We start from the raw sequence: 20,238 nt of genomic DNA on the forward strand, positions 1-20,238 counted from the left end.
AAAGGAGTGATGAGGTGAGAGGAGAGGACAGGGAGGTCACACAGCAGAGGAGTGATGAGGTGAGAGGTGAGGACAGGGAGGTCACACAGTAGAGGAGTGAAAACGGAAAATAAAAAGGAGTTGGGCAACTAACTGACCTTGTTCCTTGCAGGAAGTTATTGAAATCAAACATCTTGGTTTTCTCATTTGTAAAAATAATAACATTTCTTGTGGGATTAAATGAGAATATACATGCAAAGTACCTAGAATACTGCATGGCCCATGGTAGGTTCTCAAGCAATGATGTTCTGTATTTAAAAAGTTTGAGATAGATCTCTCTCACCTCTCTCCTTCATGAAAAGGACCGATCTCCAACTCTCATTGGAAGTGCTCTAAACTTCCTCTTTGTTCTTCTTCAATAAAATCTCTTTATTATCCACCCCCCTCAAAAGAAGTCTGAGATGGCAGCATGTCTGGGCACAGAGTAAGGAACGTGTAGAGGTGGAGAAGTTTTATACATTTGTTCCAGTGTGGTTCAGATGTAAGAACTGGGGAAAGCACACTGACATGGAAAATGAGATCAGAACAACTGACCAGTGTGAAATAAAGTATCCATGGGAAAGGGATTACAGCAAGTTATTTGGAGGAGGCATTAGATAGAGAAACCTTCCTCACACCTCCAGGCTTCAACTTTAGGATGAAGTGCCTGCTTATACCACCAGCACGTTTTGTAACAAGAGCCTCCACATGTCTGACCTCTCTAGACTCCTGAGCCCCTTTAACTTGACAAAAAAATCTTTTTCTCACCTCTGGTTCCCACCACCTAATACAATGCCTGGAATACTATGGGTATGTGCCTAGAAAGTGTCTGATGTATGAATGATTCAATACATGATCCTCCTTCTCACAAGCCTCCTGGTATGTAATAGGGATACACACCATGTGAACTCTCTCAGTGAGCCTTCACAGAGGAGAGAGAAGTACAACAGCACAGGGTAGCCAGCCCAGCACTCCTGCCCTACAGTTAGTGTGGCTGCTCCACATTTTCCTTACTAAATCAAATAACCTACAGCTTTTGGCCTCAGAGATTTACAGATTGCAAACTTTGATGAAGCTGGTAGGTTAAACTGCTAAGTGCTGGGAAGATTAGCTTGGAATGCCACAAGAAGTTCCTGAAACATGACATGTTTATATGAAGATGCCAGGAGGTGAACGTGTCCATGACCATCAGATGGACGACAATTCTTTAACTGCATGCAGAACAGAGCACTGGGCCTGACAGTGAAGAAAACGGACCTGTACAGTGGGTGAGAGGTGATTCAAGTAGTAACTCAGATTGTAAGTGGCCTTCTTGATCACGTAGTTGCCTTGAGCAGCTGGGGAGAATGAACAATCTAGAGGCCCTCATTCTTTTAATGGACAGACAAATCACTAACAATTTTTATTTATTTATTTATTTATTTGCAATTTTTGGCCAGGGCCTGGTTTGAACCTGCCACCTCCAGTATATGGGGCTGGTGCCCTACTCCTTGAGCCACAGGCACCACCCAATTTTATTTTTTTGTGTGTGAATCAACATTTCTCCCAGGGCCACCTTCCCATGTCCCTTCTTACTTAGGGTGAGTAAATGATCCCCCCCTTTTATCTTCTCTGTTGCCTTCCATGATGCGTGAGTCTGGACACACTTAGGAGAAATTTTTCTGAATCAATGAGAGGCCACAAACTCTGCTCTCTGCTGACAGAATCCTTGAAGTTCCTGAATGACAGCTTGTTGTTTCCTCTGGGGAGGTTAATTTATGGACATACATGGATGGGAAATTAAGTTGCTTTGACAATTCCAGCCGAAAGATGATGTAGCCTTTTAAGAGAATGGTCTCCTGACTTGTTGATGTTAGAGCTTGAGATTTTCTCTGGCTAGGGAGGTAAAGGCTGAATAGATGTCAGAGGCAATATTCTCCCCGTCACCTGCCCATCCTAACAGTCCAGAGTCTAATGCAGAATAAGAAGGGCCATTGCAGGGGGAGTAATGAGAGACTCTCTTCAAGGAAACAGTATGTCCCTGCTGCTGTGTTCTGTTCCGGTGTCGACTAGACTTTTAATTGTTCTCATTCCTGCGTGAAGGTGATAGGTTAAGCATGAGACACCAGGCACACAAAATTTAAAAGGCGTAGGATTCGCCTTCAAAAACTTGCAAAGCAGATGCACCTGATCATAATGAGGATGATGACAGTGAAATGGAGCATGTTCAGAAAACACAGAAAGGACAGGGAGGACGTCCAAGTCAGCTTGAGCCATCAGGAAGCGTTCACAGAGGCAAGATGGTATGACTTCAACTTGGAGGATAAATACGGATTTGGGGGGAATTCCAGACATGGCAATAGGCAAGATAGTACCAATGTATACCAATGTATAAAAAGAAGGTGGATTAAGGGAAAAAATATAAAAATAATTAGTCAAAAGATAGAGAATAAACTAGCATGATGAAATAGAGGCCCTAGATAATTCCAATAAGGAGGGAGAGATTAGAAGAGTCAGACTCTATATAATGTGAGAAAGGATTAGGGATTCGAGTGCCCTGGGTACAGGGGAAAAGGAATCATTATAGACCTGGGGGATGATAGTGGAAGAGTGGGTCTGGGAAGACTTAAGAAATCAGTGGGAAATGTATTGGTTTTTCTTTTGGATAATAGATTACTACAAATGTAGTAGCTTAAAAAAATTACTGACGTCTCTTGGTTTCTGTAGATTAGAAAGGTGGACATGGCTGAGCCAGGTTCTTTGCTGAGGGCCACCTGAGCCCTGGGGCCACCTCACAAGGTTGAAGCCAAGGGGCTAGTCAGGTTGCATTCTCTCCTGAGACTCAATCAGGTAACGTCTAAGTTACTTCATGTTGTAGGAAGAATTAAGTTCCTTAAGGCTGTAGAATTCCTGGCAGAGTGCTTCTTAAAGCCAGCCGCAGAGAAAAAGAGTCTCTTCTGCTTTGTCTCCAACCCAAAAGACCTTTTATAAAAAAGGTAATAAAGTTAAACGTAACTTTATTACCTTTAGGACCTATACAGGGTAAACTTGAAAGCACCTGGTTAGGGACCTTAATTTCATCTCAAAAATTCTTTCGCCTCCGCCGTGTTCTATTAGAAGCAAGTCCCGCAATTTCCACTCACATTCAAAAGGAAGGGATTACCTAAGGCTGTGAGTCTGGGAGGTCATTTCAGGGCGTATTGGCCACAGGATGTGAGGCTATCAATACAGTGATTGTACTGTAAAAATCTGACTAAGAAGAGAATAGTAACTATGAGAAATGTACAGCTTGCAAAGATCTTGGGATATGTTTTTGTGCATGAATATATTTTTTAAAATCAGCTTTTGCTGCTTAACAAAGCACACCAGCGTTTAGTGCTCTCAAACACAACCATTGGTTTTGCTAAAAAATTTGCAGGTTAATAATTTGGGTTGTGTTCTGCTAGGTGGTTCTGCAGATATGGGTCAGACTCAACTGACTTTTTGCAGCTTAGTCATATGTCATAAACTGGCTGCTGGGGTGGCTGGTGGCTGGTGAGCCTTTTGACGGCTGGGTGATTATCCACTGAGACTTGGTCTTACATCCTCCAGTACACTAGCCTGGGATCATTTACATTATAACAATGTTCCACACCTAGCAAGCCAGTAAGACCCAGAGCACAAGCACTTTTATTTTATTCTATTTTTAATACTTTTGAGACAGAGTTTCACTCTGTTTCCCTGGATAAAGTGTCATGGCATCAGCCTACCTCATAGCAACCTCAGATTCTAGGGTTCAAGTAATCCTCCTGCTTCAGCCTCCCAAGTTGCTGGTACTATAAGAGTACAACACTACACCAGGCTAATTTTTCTAGTTTTAGTAGAGATGGCATCTCCCTTTTGCTCAGGCTGGTATTGAGCTCCTGGCCTCAGGGATCCTCCTGCCTCAGCCTCCCAGAGTGCTTGCTAGGATTATAGGAGTGAGTCACGAAACCTGACCCATAAGCACTGCTTAAGCCTTTGCTTCCTGTGTTGTATTTGCTAGTGTCCCAACAGCCAAAGTCATTTGGCCACCCCTAGATTGAAAGGTGGGGAAAATAACTTTGCTTTTATATGGAAAGCCTAGAGAACTGTAGGTATTTTCACTGTTAGTCATAATGATATTATTATGTTTTTAGAAAGATTGAGAACATTTCTGCTTTATGTATGTTAGGATGAGAGAGCTGGTAACAAAATAAAAATGATAAATATGTGGGACATGGAGGCCAACTGGTGAAATGTGATCTCTAAGAAGGCAGAACCGCAGAATCCAGGAAGAATTCACCTTTTAAAAAGCAAAGCATCATTACTTTTCCTTAGAATGAAGGAAAGGGAATGAAAGTGAATCTAGAAAAAATTGACAAAATTGAAAAAATCTAGGTCATCTTTTGAGTGTAATGAGGGAAGTTGTGGGTTAGGGGTTCATGAAAAATGTTAACCTTTCAGAAGAGTTGTTGAGCAGGATTGGAGAGGAGGCCAAGGTCCAAACAAAAGAAAAGAAAAACAACCAACAAAAAAGCTGAGCGGCTGAAAGGCACAGGGCCCGACTGAGACTACTGACATTGAACTTGTGCTTTAACCTGTCCAAGTGCCCCACCAGCCCACATGTGGATTGAGAAAGGTGCCTGCTCTTCACACAAATGCAGGGAATTCAGTCGTACCCACAGCTGGTGCCTTTGTGTGGAACACCGTTTATACATCAGCTGTCATGATGCTGCCCATTGACAAGGTGCTGCCAATTTTTTCTTATAGCAACTTTAAGTAAAATAGATCTAGGAACACAATGGCAGTTGCTGGGGTTGATTTGAAAAGGAGGATTTGCAAAGTGGATTGACGAGAGACCAAGAGAGGTCGAGTGTTGACAGTGCTGGCAAGAAAGTTGAGATTGAACCAAGTCTCACTGAAATGTAAAATGAAAACAGAAGATTACAGGGACGAGCCTGGAGAGCAAGAGAGGGGCTCTGCCAGGAGGGAAAGAGCTCTGGTTCGTGGTAGACACAAAGAAAGTACTGATAACATCTTGAGCATAGGTCATCAGATTTTAAAAGTCAATCTCATAGTAAGTTGAATGGGACAGAATGAGAACTAGAGACATTAGAAAATATTATTTAATACATTCAGGAAAGAAAGGCGGAGAATCTACCCAGTAGTGGATTACGAGTATTCATCAGAGGGAAGAGGACCAATCATTACATAAGTTGGAGAGCCCAAGCTGCCACAAGGGAACACCTGGCATGTTAGAATAATGGGAAATTTAGGGTTCCTGCTTTCCACAGACTCTTTCCTGTGGGAAATTTAGGGTTCCTGCTTTCCATAGCTGTACAGATCCAGGAGGAAGAACCCTATACGGCACTAACATCTGGTCCTAGTAAAATCTCAGCACTGTTCAAAATATCAGGTAGCAGATCCATGATTTCAGCTTTCATTCAGATGCTCTGAGATCTCAAGACACATTAGGGAAAACTGAATATCTGAAGAGGCAGTTAATTTCAGATTTACTAAAATCACAAGGCAGGTATAGAGTAGAGGTAAGTTGTGAAAATAACTGATGGTCTCCATTATGCAGGATTGGAGGGTGAATTTATGATTAGGATCATCTAACTAGTGAGAGCAGCTCAGTGCAAGCATCGTCTGTTCTTGAGATTATGGTGAGTATATTCTGGAGTTCAGGATTAAGAGCTTGAGAAGACTTTGGAAGAAGAGTGCGGGGCGGGGGCTCAAGTTCTGGGGAATGGAGAACGAAAGCGTAGGTAGCTCTAGAGGGATGTCTGCAGCTTTGGAATCAGTAAAGATGAGGGAAGAAGTAAATCATGAGAAGAGAGAGAACAGTCTTGAGGGAGAAGGAATTTAGAGCATCAGTAACAAGCCTAGAGAACAATGTTAGGAGTTATTAGCAAGGGAGGAAAAAGGGTGGAAAGAAGTTGTAGGCAGCCCTCGAGAAGTTTGGTGTCAGTGGTAAGGGACTGACTGGGAAGAAGCAAAATGAAAGACTGATTCTGACCTAGTGACTGAGAATCCAGCAGGTGCTCAGGCCTTCTTTCCACATGAAATTATTCACATCTTTACCCTCATTTTAAAAAATTTAGTAATGAGAGGAACTCAGAACAATGAAACATTTTTTATTAAAAAAATGAATCCTTTACTCCTGAGAATTTTGCAAAAATACAGTAGAGTTCTACATTTTTATATTAGTATAAATTAGGATGGTATCACGGTGTTTTTGAAGGTTAAAAATAAATACTGTATCGTTATCTCCTCAATTAACCTGAAACAATAAAAAAGAAATGCTGTATATTTCAGATACTTATATTATATGTGAACCTATCATAACAATTATGTATAGATTAGTAGGAACAGATATTTTTAGACTTTTCAGAGTCCTTCTCTTAGAAGTTCAATGATCAACTTCTAAATTGTATTAAAAAGTACAATAAAACTCTTGGTTATTTATGTTAGGAAAAATATTACTTACGTAGCAGAAGGTTTGATCATTAGAAGCCATAATGTTGAGAAAGTTGGATGTGAGGTCTGAGAGGTACAAATCTATGATCTTAAAATACTGATAATTTGGTTGATAATCAAGATAATGAGTTTGTCATATGCACTGAAATTATTTGCAAACAGCATGACTGAACAGGTAATGGGATTTTGTAGCTGCTATTCTAAATTTACAAAATTGTTTGCCAAATACACTAGGCCAAGGCTGTCTAATCTTCTTTTTTCTCTGCCACATATGGGAAGAATTGTCTTGGGCCATGCATTAGATACCAAACAGTCATGAAAATTGATTAGCAAAGAAATGGTCTGTGCATACTTTTCATGCTGTCTGACACAACAGGCAACCAAAAAAAAAAAAAAAAAGTCTTTGCAAAATCAGTTTGTGGCCTGTGGGCCACAGGTTGGACACCCCTGTTCTAGACATAGCACAACACACAGATATCCCACATGGTTTTGCAATGGCTTCATTCTTTCTGTGAAGAGAGATCAATCACAGGAAACAATCAGAGAAGACCTTTAATTTATAAAAAAACAAACCCCCAAACCCTCAAAAAAGCCCTATATATACATTAGTAACCTTAAGAGAATGATTTTTTTAAACATAAATTTGACTACAAATGATCCCATAATGCCAAACAAAATGTTATTTTTGTAGTTACAGAAATTTTAGCTGCCTACTTGGTAGTATTTGGATTTAAATATCTCCCTAACCACATGAGTAAGTTACATAAACATGGGCTGAGCAGAGTTATTTCTAAGTAAAACTTGTATGAGGAAATTACGAAGCTTTCTTTCTCAATGTTATTGAATTCTGCTTGATTTTCAATTGTCCTTGATTTTCTGATAGCCTGCGTTTATGGTGATGTATTCAAATATTATTTATGTGAGAAGAATTATTCTGTGGCACAAATATACACATGAACTGACATATGAAAAGGAATATTTAGGGTATGTTTACTTAGAAACTTAGAAATTTGGGGGGAGTTGTTTGAATTTGTCAGTTTTCAATATTTTTAGAGATCAAAACCATATGGTATGAAAATTTTTGCATTAAATCTGCTGGAAACCTTAACACAATATAAGCTACATCAAGAAATACCTCTTAGGCATGGCGGCTATAGCTCAGTGGTTGGGATGCTGGCCATATACACCTGGGCTGACAGGTTCAACCCGGTCCAGGCCTGCTGAACAATGACCACCATCACTACCACCACCACCACAACAAAATAGCCAGGTGTTGTGGCGGGCATCTGTAGTCCCAACTGCTTGGGAGGCTGAGGCAAGAGAATCGCTTAAGCCCAAGAGTTTGAGGTTGCTGTGAGCTGTGATGCCACAGCACTCTACTGAGGGCAGCATAGTGAGACTCTGTCTCAAAAAAAAAAAATACCTTTTAATGTCTTGTTAACTAAATTTTTGCTAAGCTTAATTATGTTCACATACACTTTCATGCTATGTTCTTAATGCAATATTTATGTATATATATTAGTATTTTTAATATTTTGAGTGACTGATATTCCTGAAATTCTTTATTAGACAGGCACATTCATCCTTTCTCTTGTAATTAACAGAACCAAACCAGTTAACTTGGAAGGGAAACCTCTGATTAAAAGGCTTTAAAATCATTTATAACTTGGGTGCTTTGCTGAAAGTACTAGATGATTTTTAGAATGGCACACACACAAAAAATGCCCCTAGTTATTTCATAGGCTTTGCCTGGATTCTCCTATAAAATAACATGTTGTTTATTTGGTGTGAGACTGGTGGGTTGTGTTGGTTTCGGGTTGATCGTATTTGAAAAGTGTTCTGACTTCTTTGGATATGGAAGAGAGCCTGTTTCCTCCAGCATAATCAAAATCACTTGTTAAATGCCCATTCCGGGTCCAAGTTAAATGTTCATTCTGGCCAGTAATTGGTGAAAATAACTCACCCTTTCTCTCTATTTGGGACTTTGCTTTGCTTTTACTCTCTCAATTTCTCATTCCGTGTTGCTGTTGGGTTGGGTGCTGCTGCATTTTTTTTGAATTCTGGCACTTTTCCATATGCACACTATGTAGAAATAAGCAATCCGAGTTCTTAGAATTTAAAAGACCTGCTGACAGTGTGTCCATTCTTTTTAAAGGATTGTAGTCATTATGATTCTATGATGGAAGAAAATCTATTTCGTTTTCCAAAGTGAATTTTGAAATTTATACTGATGGTGATTCAAGGCCTTTCAGATAATGCCATTCAAAATTAAGATAACTATTTTAGATGTCAGTGGATTATTTTCCAAATGGCAACAGGCGAAGCAATTCCAAATTGATTTTCATTCTCAGGAATAAATGGAGTAGAGGATCTATTACTTCACTGCTTCTTTATATCTCATTTCGAATTCAAAGCAACGCCTCATTAGCCAAACAGAATTTCCTCCATTTTTAATGGAGGTTTAAGATGCCTCCCTTTGGGCAAATCAGTAGAAGGGGTGTTTGCACGATCGCACGAGTGACAGGAGTGTTTGGGTAGTTTCCCAAGTAATGTCCCATCTCAATCTGTCTATTTCTCTTTCCTCTAGTCAACCTCTTCTCCCACTACCTCTGAGCAGCTTGCCTGTAAACCACCTGCTTTCTCCTTTGTCTCTCCAACTAATCAGAACACATTACCTGACCCAGCTGACCTCCGCGGAGCCTCTGTCCTCGAGGAGTTCCACACTAGGAGGCTGGATGCCAGTGGGGCGGTGGTGGAAGAATCGGCTACGTATTTTCAAACTTCTGCCCACTCTTCGCCCTTTTCTGCATTGAAGGGCGCCTCCTCGACGTTCCCGGCTCCCCATTCTGCTCAGCTGCCAGGTTCTAACTTGTCCAGTCCCAGCGCAGCGGCTCAGAAAGCCGGCCCGGCCGCCGAAGCTCCGAAGAAGACCACGGCCACTGCGCGCGTCCCTGGTGGCGGCGAAGGCCCGCGAGCGTCGTCGTCCCCTCGCGCGGGCGCGCCTCCCGGGTCGGATTCAGCCTCAGCCTCCTACATCCCGGTCCGCATCGTCATGCACTCCCTGTCGCCGAGTCCGCAACCCTTCGCCTCCTCTTTCCACGGCTCTTCTTCCACCATCTGTAGCCAAATGTCATCAAGCGGGAATCTTTCCAAGTCAGGGCTGAAGTCCCCGGTGCCCTCCCGGCTCTCCCTTCTCACTGCCATTCTCAAGTCAAAGCCTTCTCACCAAAGACCTTTCTCCCCCGCATCCTGCCCCACCTTCTCTCTCAACTCCCTGGCCTCGTCCACTCTCACACTTGATCAAAAACCAAAGCCAACCCCACCCACGCCTAAAAAGTCTCTCTCCAGTTGCTCCCTGACAGCCAGGTCTCCGGACCAGGACTCGGAGCTGACGCAGCGGTCCCCTCACCTGCCTTTCCCCACCCAGGCCACCGCTCCCCTTTTTCAGGCGTCCTCCCACTCTCCCACGAAACACGTTAGTAGCAGCCTCGTTTCTCTGGAAGTGGAGAAAACACCATCGTCCACTTTGAAGGGCAGTACCACGCTCCCCCTGCTACAGACCAACACCCCGAGTTCTGCAGGCCTCCCTCCTGTCCCACCAAGCTCTTCCCCTCTTTCTTCTTGGAAGGGCCAACAGGAAGGTGACCTCAGAAGTCCAGAAAAGCAGAGAAGTACTCACACACACGCTTCTACCTTAGCCTCTCCTGAATTATCTGCATCTCCTCCGGTTAATCAAAGAGCCATGCTCTCCACTCCAGAGAAGTGTTTCCGTCCTTCCCCAGCTCTTTCAAACCTGATAAACAGATCCCAGAGAGCGTCCCCTCAACTGTCTGGCCAGCAGCCGAGTCACTCAGCTCTTCCTTCACTTCCTATCCCCAGTCCTAGCTCGCTCTCTCTTCCCAACTTGGGGACCTCCTCCCTGCCTCGTGCTGACCTGCCCAGCAGGGCGCTGCAGCTCAGTCCCCCAGCACTGTACGCAAATTGTGGCAGTCGTAGTACCCTGCCTTCAAGACTCGGGAAAACTGAAAGCATCATATCCAACCACGGGTCACCTGACTCAACCCCGTCACTTCCCATTTCTCTAGCACGAACTGAGGAGCTGGTTTCACCTTGTATATTGCCCATGTCAACAGGCCCTGAAAACAAGAAACCGAAGGTATTTTCTGCACGTTGCATGGTGCATGCTTACTTTGAAATAGAAAAGAATCTGCTTTTACCAGGGGGAAAAGAATCAATCATTATAAAGTTCATTCTGCACCGGTAAGGAGATAGAGAAAGGACAAGGGGAGGCGGTTAGGACGCGGTATGTTTGAATGTGGAGATGAATTATCATCTGTCTAAAATGACATGTTTCAGTCAAATCCTTTGAGTTTTACAAGTAGTGCTCCTAAGGTAGCCTCTTATATATATGATAACGAGGGCATTTTCCCCTCAAGCATCATTTGAGTTATATCATTGGTCCTAATTACAGAGTCAAAGCAGCTTGTTGAGATTTGGGAATATGATACATTTCTGATTACTTAATAACAGGGGCTCTATTATCCATCAGAATATTGTGTACTGACAGAATAGGAGGCAGGATTAGGATAAAATAGAATATTACCTTACATCTAGTTCCAAACAGTGGCCAAGCCAGATTGAAAATTTTCTATTTCCCTTACCCACATTCATTTATTATTAGTATCCTCCAGCAGGTTGATTTCTTCCTTACTCTCCATACCACAAGCTAAGTCACTATGGGTTTAGCTATATACATGTAGGACAAAGAGGAATAGAAATTTTCCTTATGTGTGAAAATCATTTGATTTATTATAAACACTAAATACTTAGCAATTAGGAGATATGGAAAGCATGGCAAAGCTTGTATAAGGAGGTAGAATTAAGAGAAGAGACTACCGTTTTTAAATGCTCTGAAGCAACCCACTGAGTAAAGATGTGAAAACGGCATTTCTTTCACTATGAGAAGGGATTTGAAAGAATCACACCATAGTTCAGTTCTCTGCAGGCAACTCTGCTCTCTGGCATTCCAGCTTACCAGCTAGTCTGAGATAATTCAAACTCTGGATTTTATAGAATCCAAAGAATTTGATAGTTGTTATGTAAATAAAATAAAATTATAAAAGTGCTTGTAGTAGGAGTGGGAATTTTCAATGTATTGAAATAATTCTGGAACTTCCAAATCTCATAGAGAGTGTGTTTAACTCTGTCACTTACACAATTAACGTAAGAGTGAAGTGTTGAAGAGGCCCTCGTGATTGTGAAGGATGTTGCAACACAACTGAACTTAAAGAGCATGCATTGAACATCTATATATGCCCACGACTGCACTAGCTTTCTCTGGAGTGTGGAGGGTTTTTCTAAGGGAAACCGAGAGGTAATACTTCGGGTTTTTTAAAAAAATTCAATTTTATTGAGCAGAAAAAAATATACATCTACATGACGTGAAGAGGCTATATAGAGTTATGAAACCTACAATATAGCTAGAAAACAAGTATAAGGCAAGATCAACATTTTATAAGTCAGATTACAAATAGGATAATTATTGACTGAGTTCAATATACAGGGTGTCCCAAAAGTCTCCCATCAATTGCATAAGGAAAATTGGAAAATGTAGTTAAATGTATCTTTACTTATAAAATGTTTCTTCCAAAATTTTACAAAATATTTATAAAAGATCCTTTAGGTGTTGGTTGTTTCTTGTAAAGTTTTAGAATGAATATTTTGTAAGTAAAGTTACTTTTAGCTAAAATTTCCCATTTCCCTATATATGGTTACCTTACGGGCAGCCTTTGGGACACCCTTGAAATAGGAATATTATGCTGAGATCTACTGAGTGAGGAAATTTATCAAAAATGTCAGGTCTGTTGAAAATATTTGGGATTTAAGCTAATGAACAGGAGAGAGGTCAGCATTTCAGAAATGGAAAGCAAACTGAGCAAAAATACAGACGATGAACTCAGAAGACTGTGTGTGGGGAAGTGGGAAGACTGGCCTTGTGAAGGAAGAGTGATGAGAGGTATCAAATGCTTTCTGGAAGTCAAGAAAAATTCCAGTAGTTATACAAAATAGTTGAATAATTAATTAAGATAGGTTAATTTTTATAAGCATATGAGGTTGATAATATTATTATCCCTATTTTGTACACCAAAAATTACAATTCAGTGAATAGCTTGTTCAGGTTCCGTATCGGGTACAGAGCTGACATTTATATTAATTTAAGTCTGCTGATTCTAGAAGCCATGTTATTTATTACTATGACTTATTGCTACTATGTAATAACTTCATTAATTACTAATTTAGTTTGACTTTTTAATTTTCATGCAGAAAATTATTGTTAAGGAATACTAACCAGAATTCTCAATTTATATAGTATCTGGGTCATTTTCAAATGTACTAGAGATTATTTAGTCCTTGTATTTTAAACGATCAAAGCAAATGAGGTGAATAAAATTTAATTTTGCGTATAATTCTAAATTTAAAATTCTTATTTACTGGAGACAAAATGACATGCTTACTATCATTTCAACACATATGTGGTGTTATCATAAAATTCATTTGTGGTGTTTTTTAAAAACCTAGAAAACTAATCATTACCATTTCCTGATTTTTTAAATTACCATTTCTTTAGCCATGCTGCCATACACTTAAGTCATTAATTACCTTTGAGAAAAGTAATTTTGCTCCAGAAGCTTCTCCAAACTGTTTCTATACGTGGTTCACTGTGGTTTATTTATGTTCTGTCTATTTTGGGTATAGTCAGAGAGCTGACAGAGGGTGAGCCCGGAGGGCTTTTGATAAATTAAGGGTCTGTAAATTGAAGACCTATTTTTCCTTGACTTATTTTCTGCTCCCCACAATGAAAATTTATTTTTTTCTTTTTCCTTTGTATTATTTCCAAGTTAAGAAAATTCAAGCTTATAGGAATTCATGATAAATTTGATGAACACGAACATAAGAATGATTATAATTTACTTACCAGTAAAAATACTCATCTATTCCTTTGAACAGATAAAAAGAAGCTTCTTATCTCAGGGACAATTTGTTATAACTTCTGCAAAAATCATTGCTCTCTGAGATGTGCTGGTCTTTTTCATATTTATATGCTCACATTTTGCTATATTATCTCTCTGGGTAAAAATCAGAAATTTTCTTATTACAAACTATTATTTTCATACATTTAACTTGAGTATAAAAAGTTCATTGAAATTGATGTTGGGCTAGATGAATCTTATCTCAATGTCTTTTGACATTTGCCTAGTGTTGTTTAAATTGGTAAGATTATTTTATAGAACGATAGGAGGAGATAGACAAAAGCTTTGTGATAGCAAAGCAGTTCTGTGCTTTCTTGGGTAGTTTCTTGTCTTGCCCCTTCCAGTGTGGTGCAAATCTGAGCACAGGGCTCTTTTTGAAGTCAAAGAGCTTCAGAGCTAGGTCAGCTTCATTCACTCCCAGATCCCAGAAGGATAGGGGTCCTAGAATCTAGATAGCCATCAAATTAAAATGCAAATGCTTGAAGAATATTAGTTCAAAGTCTGGGCCCTTCTGTCCTTTGATATTAAAATAAAATGGGTCAGCTGGAGTCTGCTGAGCTAAATTCAGATATAAAGCACGTTTGATGTTTCTTTTTCATAGATAGTGTCTTACAGTTCTGAATCTGTTTGCATTAGTATGGTATAATTGATATGATATATTAATTTCAATATAATTTTAAAGTATCATTTCACATCATAATCAGGGCCCTAGACTGGGTGGGTGTCTCCTTGAATATTTCTCAGGATACCTTTTGATCTTTTATATTGTCTGAGACATTTTTTTCCCCTTTGGCTAAGACTGGACATCACAACATTCATCCAGGGGATTGTTCTGGTGTCTAGTATCTTTTGACTTTATTTATAGAAGAGTTTAATTTTTTCTCCTAGTGAGTTATCATGCTATTTCATATGGAAATTGGGGTGACTATTACACTAAAATCTCATACAGTCTGCCACTTATTAAAGATAGTCTGACGATCTATTTCAACTGTGAGGGCCCTCAGGGATGGGCCAGTCCTGGCCTTAAAGCTATTTGGACACATGGTTTGTTTAGGGAATGAGTTGGGAACCTTTTGATATCTCATAAAAATTTATAGCTGGTATTTTATTTATAAAAATCGCAATCTTAACATTTCCAAGTTTATTGCATTGAAAAACTTGGTGGCAGCAGCCTGGTGGTGATTTTTTTTGTACTTCTACAGAACCACGTCTAATCTGGGAAATGAGCACTATGGAATGTATCTCTAGTAGCTAAAATAGGTAATCTGGGTTCAAACAAATTACTCATTCGATAAATATGTAATGAGTACGTAATATGCGCTTTCCAAAGCTATGAAATAAAACATCCAAAAATGCCTATCAAAGAAAGTTAATATTCTACCATGGAAGGAAGAGAATCAACAAGAGCCCCTCCAAAGAAGTAGCTTATCTTGCATATTAGAAGGTCGCAGTGGTGTAGAAGTCGAGCAGGGTGAGGAGAATAGAGAAGCTACTTGGTGCCACAGGATAGGATTCTTTGACAAAGTAACATCCAAGGACATGATTATCTTTAGGAATGTATAATACGGAAAAGCCCTGAGGCCAGAGAGTACTTAACAGGTACAAAAAACAGAATTGGGACCATTGTTAGCACAGTGGAATGAATGACCAGACACTGAGGTTGTCAGAGGGAAATGTAGCTGGCAGCTGAGTCTGTGGGGTCCTGAAGTTCACCCTTTAGTCTTTGATTTCTTTCTTTCAGTAAGACAGGAAGCCATTGAGGGGGTTTGAACAGATAAGTGAGTCAGTATTATCTATTCTGCTGTTAAGAATAGACCTTCAGAGGGTGAGAGTGGAAGCTGGAAGAGTTTAGAAGGTTATTGCAACAACTTAGGCGTGTGATCACAGTGACTCTGGTGAGGCTGAAACCAGCCTTAAGTGTCTTATGTTTCCTTTTTGTTATTTTATCTCATTATCTTTTACTCCACCCTCTTCACAACGTCCTTGGTAGCTTTTTGGGAATTTTTGACTTCCCCCAAATCTCCTACCCATGCAGTCACTTATGCCACTGTATTAACTAGTTCTGTTACTATCCTCTTTCCTTCTCTCCCATCTAGCCTCTCTGAATTGGTCTAATGATTCACACTCAGGTGTTAAGTAATTCACACTCAGCTGTCAATGATGGAAGAAAGTGTCTCTTTTACCCCCAGGGGAGTATTTGCATTGTAATTGGGAGGGCTGTGCAGCTTAACTTAGAGACTTTTCAAAGGAAAAGAACACCCCAGGGTCAAGGTCAAGAATTCAAATCTTGTAAGTTCACAGCATGAAGGAAGGTCACTTCAGAAACTTACAGTGTTAAAAATACCCTCAGGGTATTCTTGGTTGGGGGAGAAGAGGGTCTCTAATCATCCAGGCTTGTCTAGAATATAAACCATAGATGAGGAACTAGAATTTGTGGCTTTTTATGTTCTTTGAATCTTATTGTATTCTTCAATTAAATATTTCAATTCAAGTCAACAAATATCTGTTGAGCATTGCTTCTCTGCCATGTTGGTATTGTATTGCAAATAAAAGGAGAAATAATATAAAATCTCTCCTCTAAAAGACCTAGCAGGAGGAGAGAGTGCAAAATATTCTAATACCTCATATCATGGTATAAATATTCTACATTTGGGGTGCTAGAAACGCAAATGGATAAATCAGAGTGGAGAGGGATCATGGAGTTGTCCAGGGAAATTTTCTCAGTAGCCACCTGCTTCGCCAGGCCATGTTCTTCAGCCAGTCTTCAACAGTTCTATCCCCACAACCAATCCTTGCATGATCAGAATCACTATAGACTGTGCTTTGTCAAAACTCCAGATGTAAGGGAGGTGTCTGGGTGATCGCCTATGGGTTGGATCAGCACTTGGGTGGGGCTTTCATGTCAGGGCTGATATCAGGGAGATTTTGACTCATGTGGTGCAGACATGGTCATTGAGGAGCAGGAAGCACACCTTTAGAGTGATGAGCTCATCTTTGCTCATGGATGCTTCCAGAAGGTGACCACGGTGGTAGCGGGGCTCTTCACCAGTTGCCCTCATCTTATTGTTTATGTTATATGAGGTTCTTTAATTTACCTGCACTTACAATGAGGTTAAGGAGTCCAAATCCTGACTCTCCAGGCAGTGAACAAAGTTCATTTTGAAACCTTATGGGTCATTATTACTGGAGGCCTGTGGTGGAGTCTTAGGCATCATCAGTAGTGGGCAGGGTAGTGTTAGAAAATATTTTCTGAAAAGGTAGAATATGTTCTGCTTTTCTCACCTTCAAACACAGCATTTAAATGGTAGTAACTAGCACTTCCTATAAATTGGGTTATCTCTAGTAAACTTCAGTATGGAGGTGCTATTTTCTTTTGTAAACCTCAATTTTGCCCTGCCTCAGGTAATATTTAAGAAATATTTATTGAATGTTAACTTAAAGCATAGATTAAAAATTGAGAAGGTATAATTTGCCAGATTCAAGTTTAGGATGGCCATTTCTTTTTTTTTTTGGCCTGCTATGATCAGCTAGTGATGATTCCAGCCTGTAATATCATGAGCAGTAATGCAAGTTATTTAGAATTATGTTGACTAGAACAGTTCATAATTTTTTTTGCTAAAAAGGAAAGCAAATGAATTTTCTGTAGCACTTCAACGATTGGGAAAGGTAGAGAAGAAATTAGAATAAAAAATTCCAATTTGGATCGAGCATATATTGTTCAGAGAACCCAGAGGAAAAGCAGTGGGCCCAGAAAGTATCTCTTGTGGCAATAAGTATGACTTTTAGACTTATAAAAGTCTTTAGACTTTTAAAGAAAGGGTAAGTATATCTGAGAGGATTAGTGCAAATCATATAGTACATCTGCAATAAACATTTCTTGAATAAATTTATTAGTTGAACTGCCATATCCAAACAGATTTATAGGAGGCATCAATGTCTACCGTGTTGAGAGAACCCAGCGGCAAGTACTCTATCTTTAATACATGATTTGAATGAAGATTAAAATGCCACACCTAACAAAATCGTTCATGAAATAGAATAAACATTCTTATCTTCATAGCTTATGATGGCAAACCAAATTTAATCAGATGAAATTGGACAGAGATGATACCTAAAGTCCCATTTGGGTACTTTTCCCCTAGAAAAACAAGCATAAATACAGGATGGAGCTTATCAACAAATGTTTAAAACCAGATCAGAGGGTTTTGAATTTTAGGTGATAACATACTCAATGTGATTCAATAATGCAAAATGACTCTGAGCTACTCTCCTGTGCATTTTTCACTCTACATAAAAACTAAGGAGGTGATCTCCATTATTTCACCTTCATTGCATTCATTGAATTTATTGTCAGCATCATGGAGTGTGATGATTGTATTCCACTTTGCGCTAAAACACATCTAGTTACACACATACCTTTTCAAAATTGAAAGGAATATCATTAGAGGAGAGTAAAGGTAGTAGAATTCTTCACTTGAGCATCAGGAAATTGATAAAGGCAGCAAAATAACTATCATACAAAAGATAGGTCTCAGCAAGAGTCATGATTTCAGCTGGGGGCAGTGGCTCATGCCTGTAAACCTAGCACGCTGGGAGGCAAGACCCATCTCTATTAAAAATAGAAAAACTAGCTGGAAGTTGTGGTGAGCACCTATAGTCCCCAGCTGTTTGGGAGTCTGAAGCAAGGGTATTGCCTGAGTCCAAGAGTTTGAAGTTGCTGTGAGCTCGGATACCATGCCATTCTACCCAGGGCACAGACTGAGAGTCTATCTCAAAAAAAAAAAAAAAAAAAGTCATGATTTCAAGGGGAAGGGACAAATAGGACCAATGAGGTCCTTTAACAAGAAGCATATTTGGGCTCAGTATAAGGGAAAATTTTATAGTAATCAAACATTTAGACCTGAATGTGCTGTTTTGGAAAATAGGCAAGCTTTCATATGGCTGTTGAATAGAGAGATCCGTGTCTTAAATGAGGGGGTTGAACCAGATGACTTTCAAATTCACTCTGAATGTTAGATTCTATGGCATGTGTGCAATAACAAGATATCTCTCTGTGCAGACTTTCACGGCTATATTCTTTAGAGAAACTGAGGCAAGGCAAAGAAACATTTTAAATGATTGCCCACTCTGAAATGAGAGGCAAGGGCGAGTATAGGTATGTGCAAGAGTTCCTGAGCTAGAAAGCTTGTATTCAAAATCCCAATTTTAAGTTGGGGTGAGTTGTGGTTAAAGCTCAGGAAGTTTTTGCCATTTGCTTCATTAGCCTTACTGTATTAGAAAGTGCAGGAGATGCTGATGAGAATCAAAAAATGAGTTTCAGATAGAGAGCTTGTACTGCTCATTTTTCCATTATGGAGTTAAATTGATGACATTATTTATATTCACATTATTGACTATATTGATGCTTGCTAAAACTGGCTGCTAACTTTTATGCATTCTGATCTTTGGTTTTGTGAATGATGCAAGAGAATGTATCAAGAGCTCAATTAAAGTTATATGCATAATATTTGTTAATTACAGCACTATGAAAAAGAACCTTATCCCTCTGAGGCATGAGCGGAACCCTCCCCCGCCCCCACACTCATGTATAGAATAGTGCTCCTCTGAGGGTTGCTGCTAATGAGAAATTTGTATGTAATTTTGTGAAATGGATGTTTTTAAGTTCTGAAACTGAGTAGCATGTAATTGCCTATAATCTCTAGGCTGATACTTCACGGTAGTATTTCTTTGCTTCTTGCTCTAATAAAATATTAACATGGTAAGCTAAATTTTTTCTTTTCTGTCAGAAACAAATTGTTCAGCATAATAACTCTTTTCTTCATTTGATAACATGTCATTGAACTTGGTAGAACTGTCTAAAATTGTGTCCTAATCTTCCCCCTTTTCATCTCTACTCTTGCTTTCTGGTTACCCGTTCTAGCAATACAAGACCAAGTCAAGCTACAAGGCTTTTGCAGCAATCCCTACAAACACATTGCTTTTGGAACAGAAGGTCAGTGTTGGCTCAAAAGCAAAGTGAATTTTATGTTCTTAATGTTATTTTTCTTGTGTTTTCTGAAATTTCTGTTGGGGAGATTTCTGTTTCAAAGTTCTGTCCTTAGGGAAATAAAGTGCTGTTCTTAGTTTAGGAGGATGTGATGAAAGCATTTTGGTGAATTGGAGCTATCACTGATTGATTACTAGAGGTTGGATGTAAAGTTAGAGATGTTTAGTCCACTGTCAAGCAGCCTCGGTTCAGGTTCAGCTAGATACCTGTCCTCCAGAAATTTAAATGATTGTTATATTCAAGAACTTGCAGCTTTATCCATACTGATCAAAAGGATCATGGTGAAATGGGACATGCAGGGACCTGTCCACCTTGGTCATTGACTGTTCAAGACCTGGTGATTAATAAGGCTTTTGCCACTACAACATACTGCCACTCAGGTATTATTGCCAAGGATTCAACTGAGCCCAATCGATGCCATCATGGGCTACACGTCTTCAGTCATTCTTGCCAGACACCAATCCTACCTCTGTGCGTGGAAGGGAGATTTGAGATGACTCATAATGGTCCAGCTGCTTTCATATGACTTCGGGGAATTTTGGCTTTGCTATTAAGAGTTGTTAATTATAAAATTACAGATTGTTTCTTCAGTAGGTAAATTAAAGCCTCTTGTTTAAAAAGTGCATTCTATATACTCAAATGAAAGCCAAACAGAGTGTCCTATCATGAACCAAAGCGTAATCA

At 39.7% G+C, this 20,238-nt stretch overlaps 1 protein-coding gene across 1 annotated transcript in view; it reads left to right on the plus strand.

The window, feature by feature from the left end:
* MLIP (muscular LMNA interacting protein) overlaps positions 1–20,238 on the plus strand; it is a 158,536-nt gene that overhangs the window by 28,298 nt on the left and 110,000 nt on the right. Inside the window, exons 4-5 of the mRNA XM_023513121.1 lie at positions 9,065–10,633; positions 19,429–19,500. Of these exons, the coding sequence (XP_023368889.1) occupies positions 9,065–10,633; positions 19,429–19,500 (1,641 nt within the window). The remainder of the gene's footprint in view (positions 1–9,064; positions 10,634–19,428; positions 19,501–20,238) is intronic.

This window comes from Otolemur garnettii, unplaced genomic scaffold (assembly GCF_000181295.1).
Source record: "Otolemur garnettii isolate 467f Iridium unplaced genomic scaffold, OtoGar3 scaffold00035, whole genome shotgun sequence".
Lineage (NCBI taxonomy): Eukaryota > Metazoa > Chordata > Mammalia > Primates > Galagidae > Otolemur > Otolemur garnettii.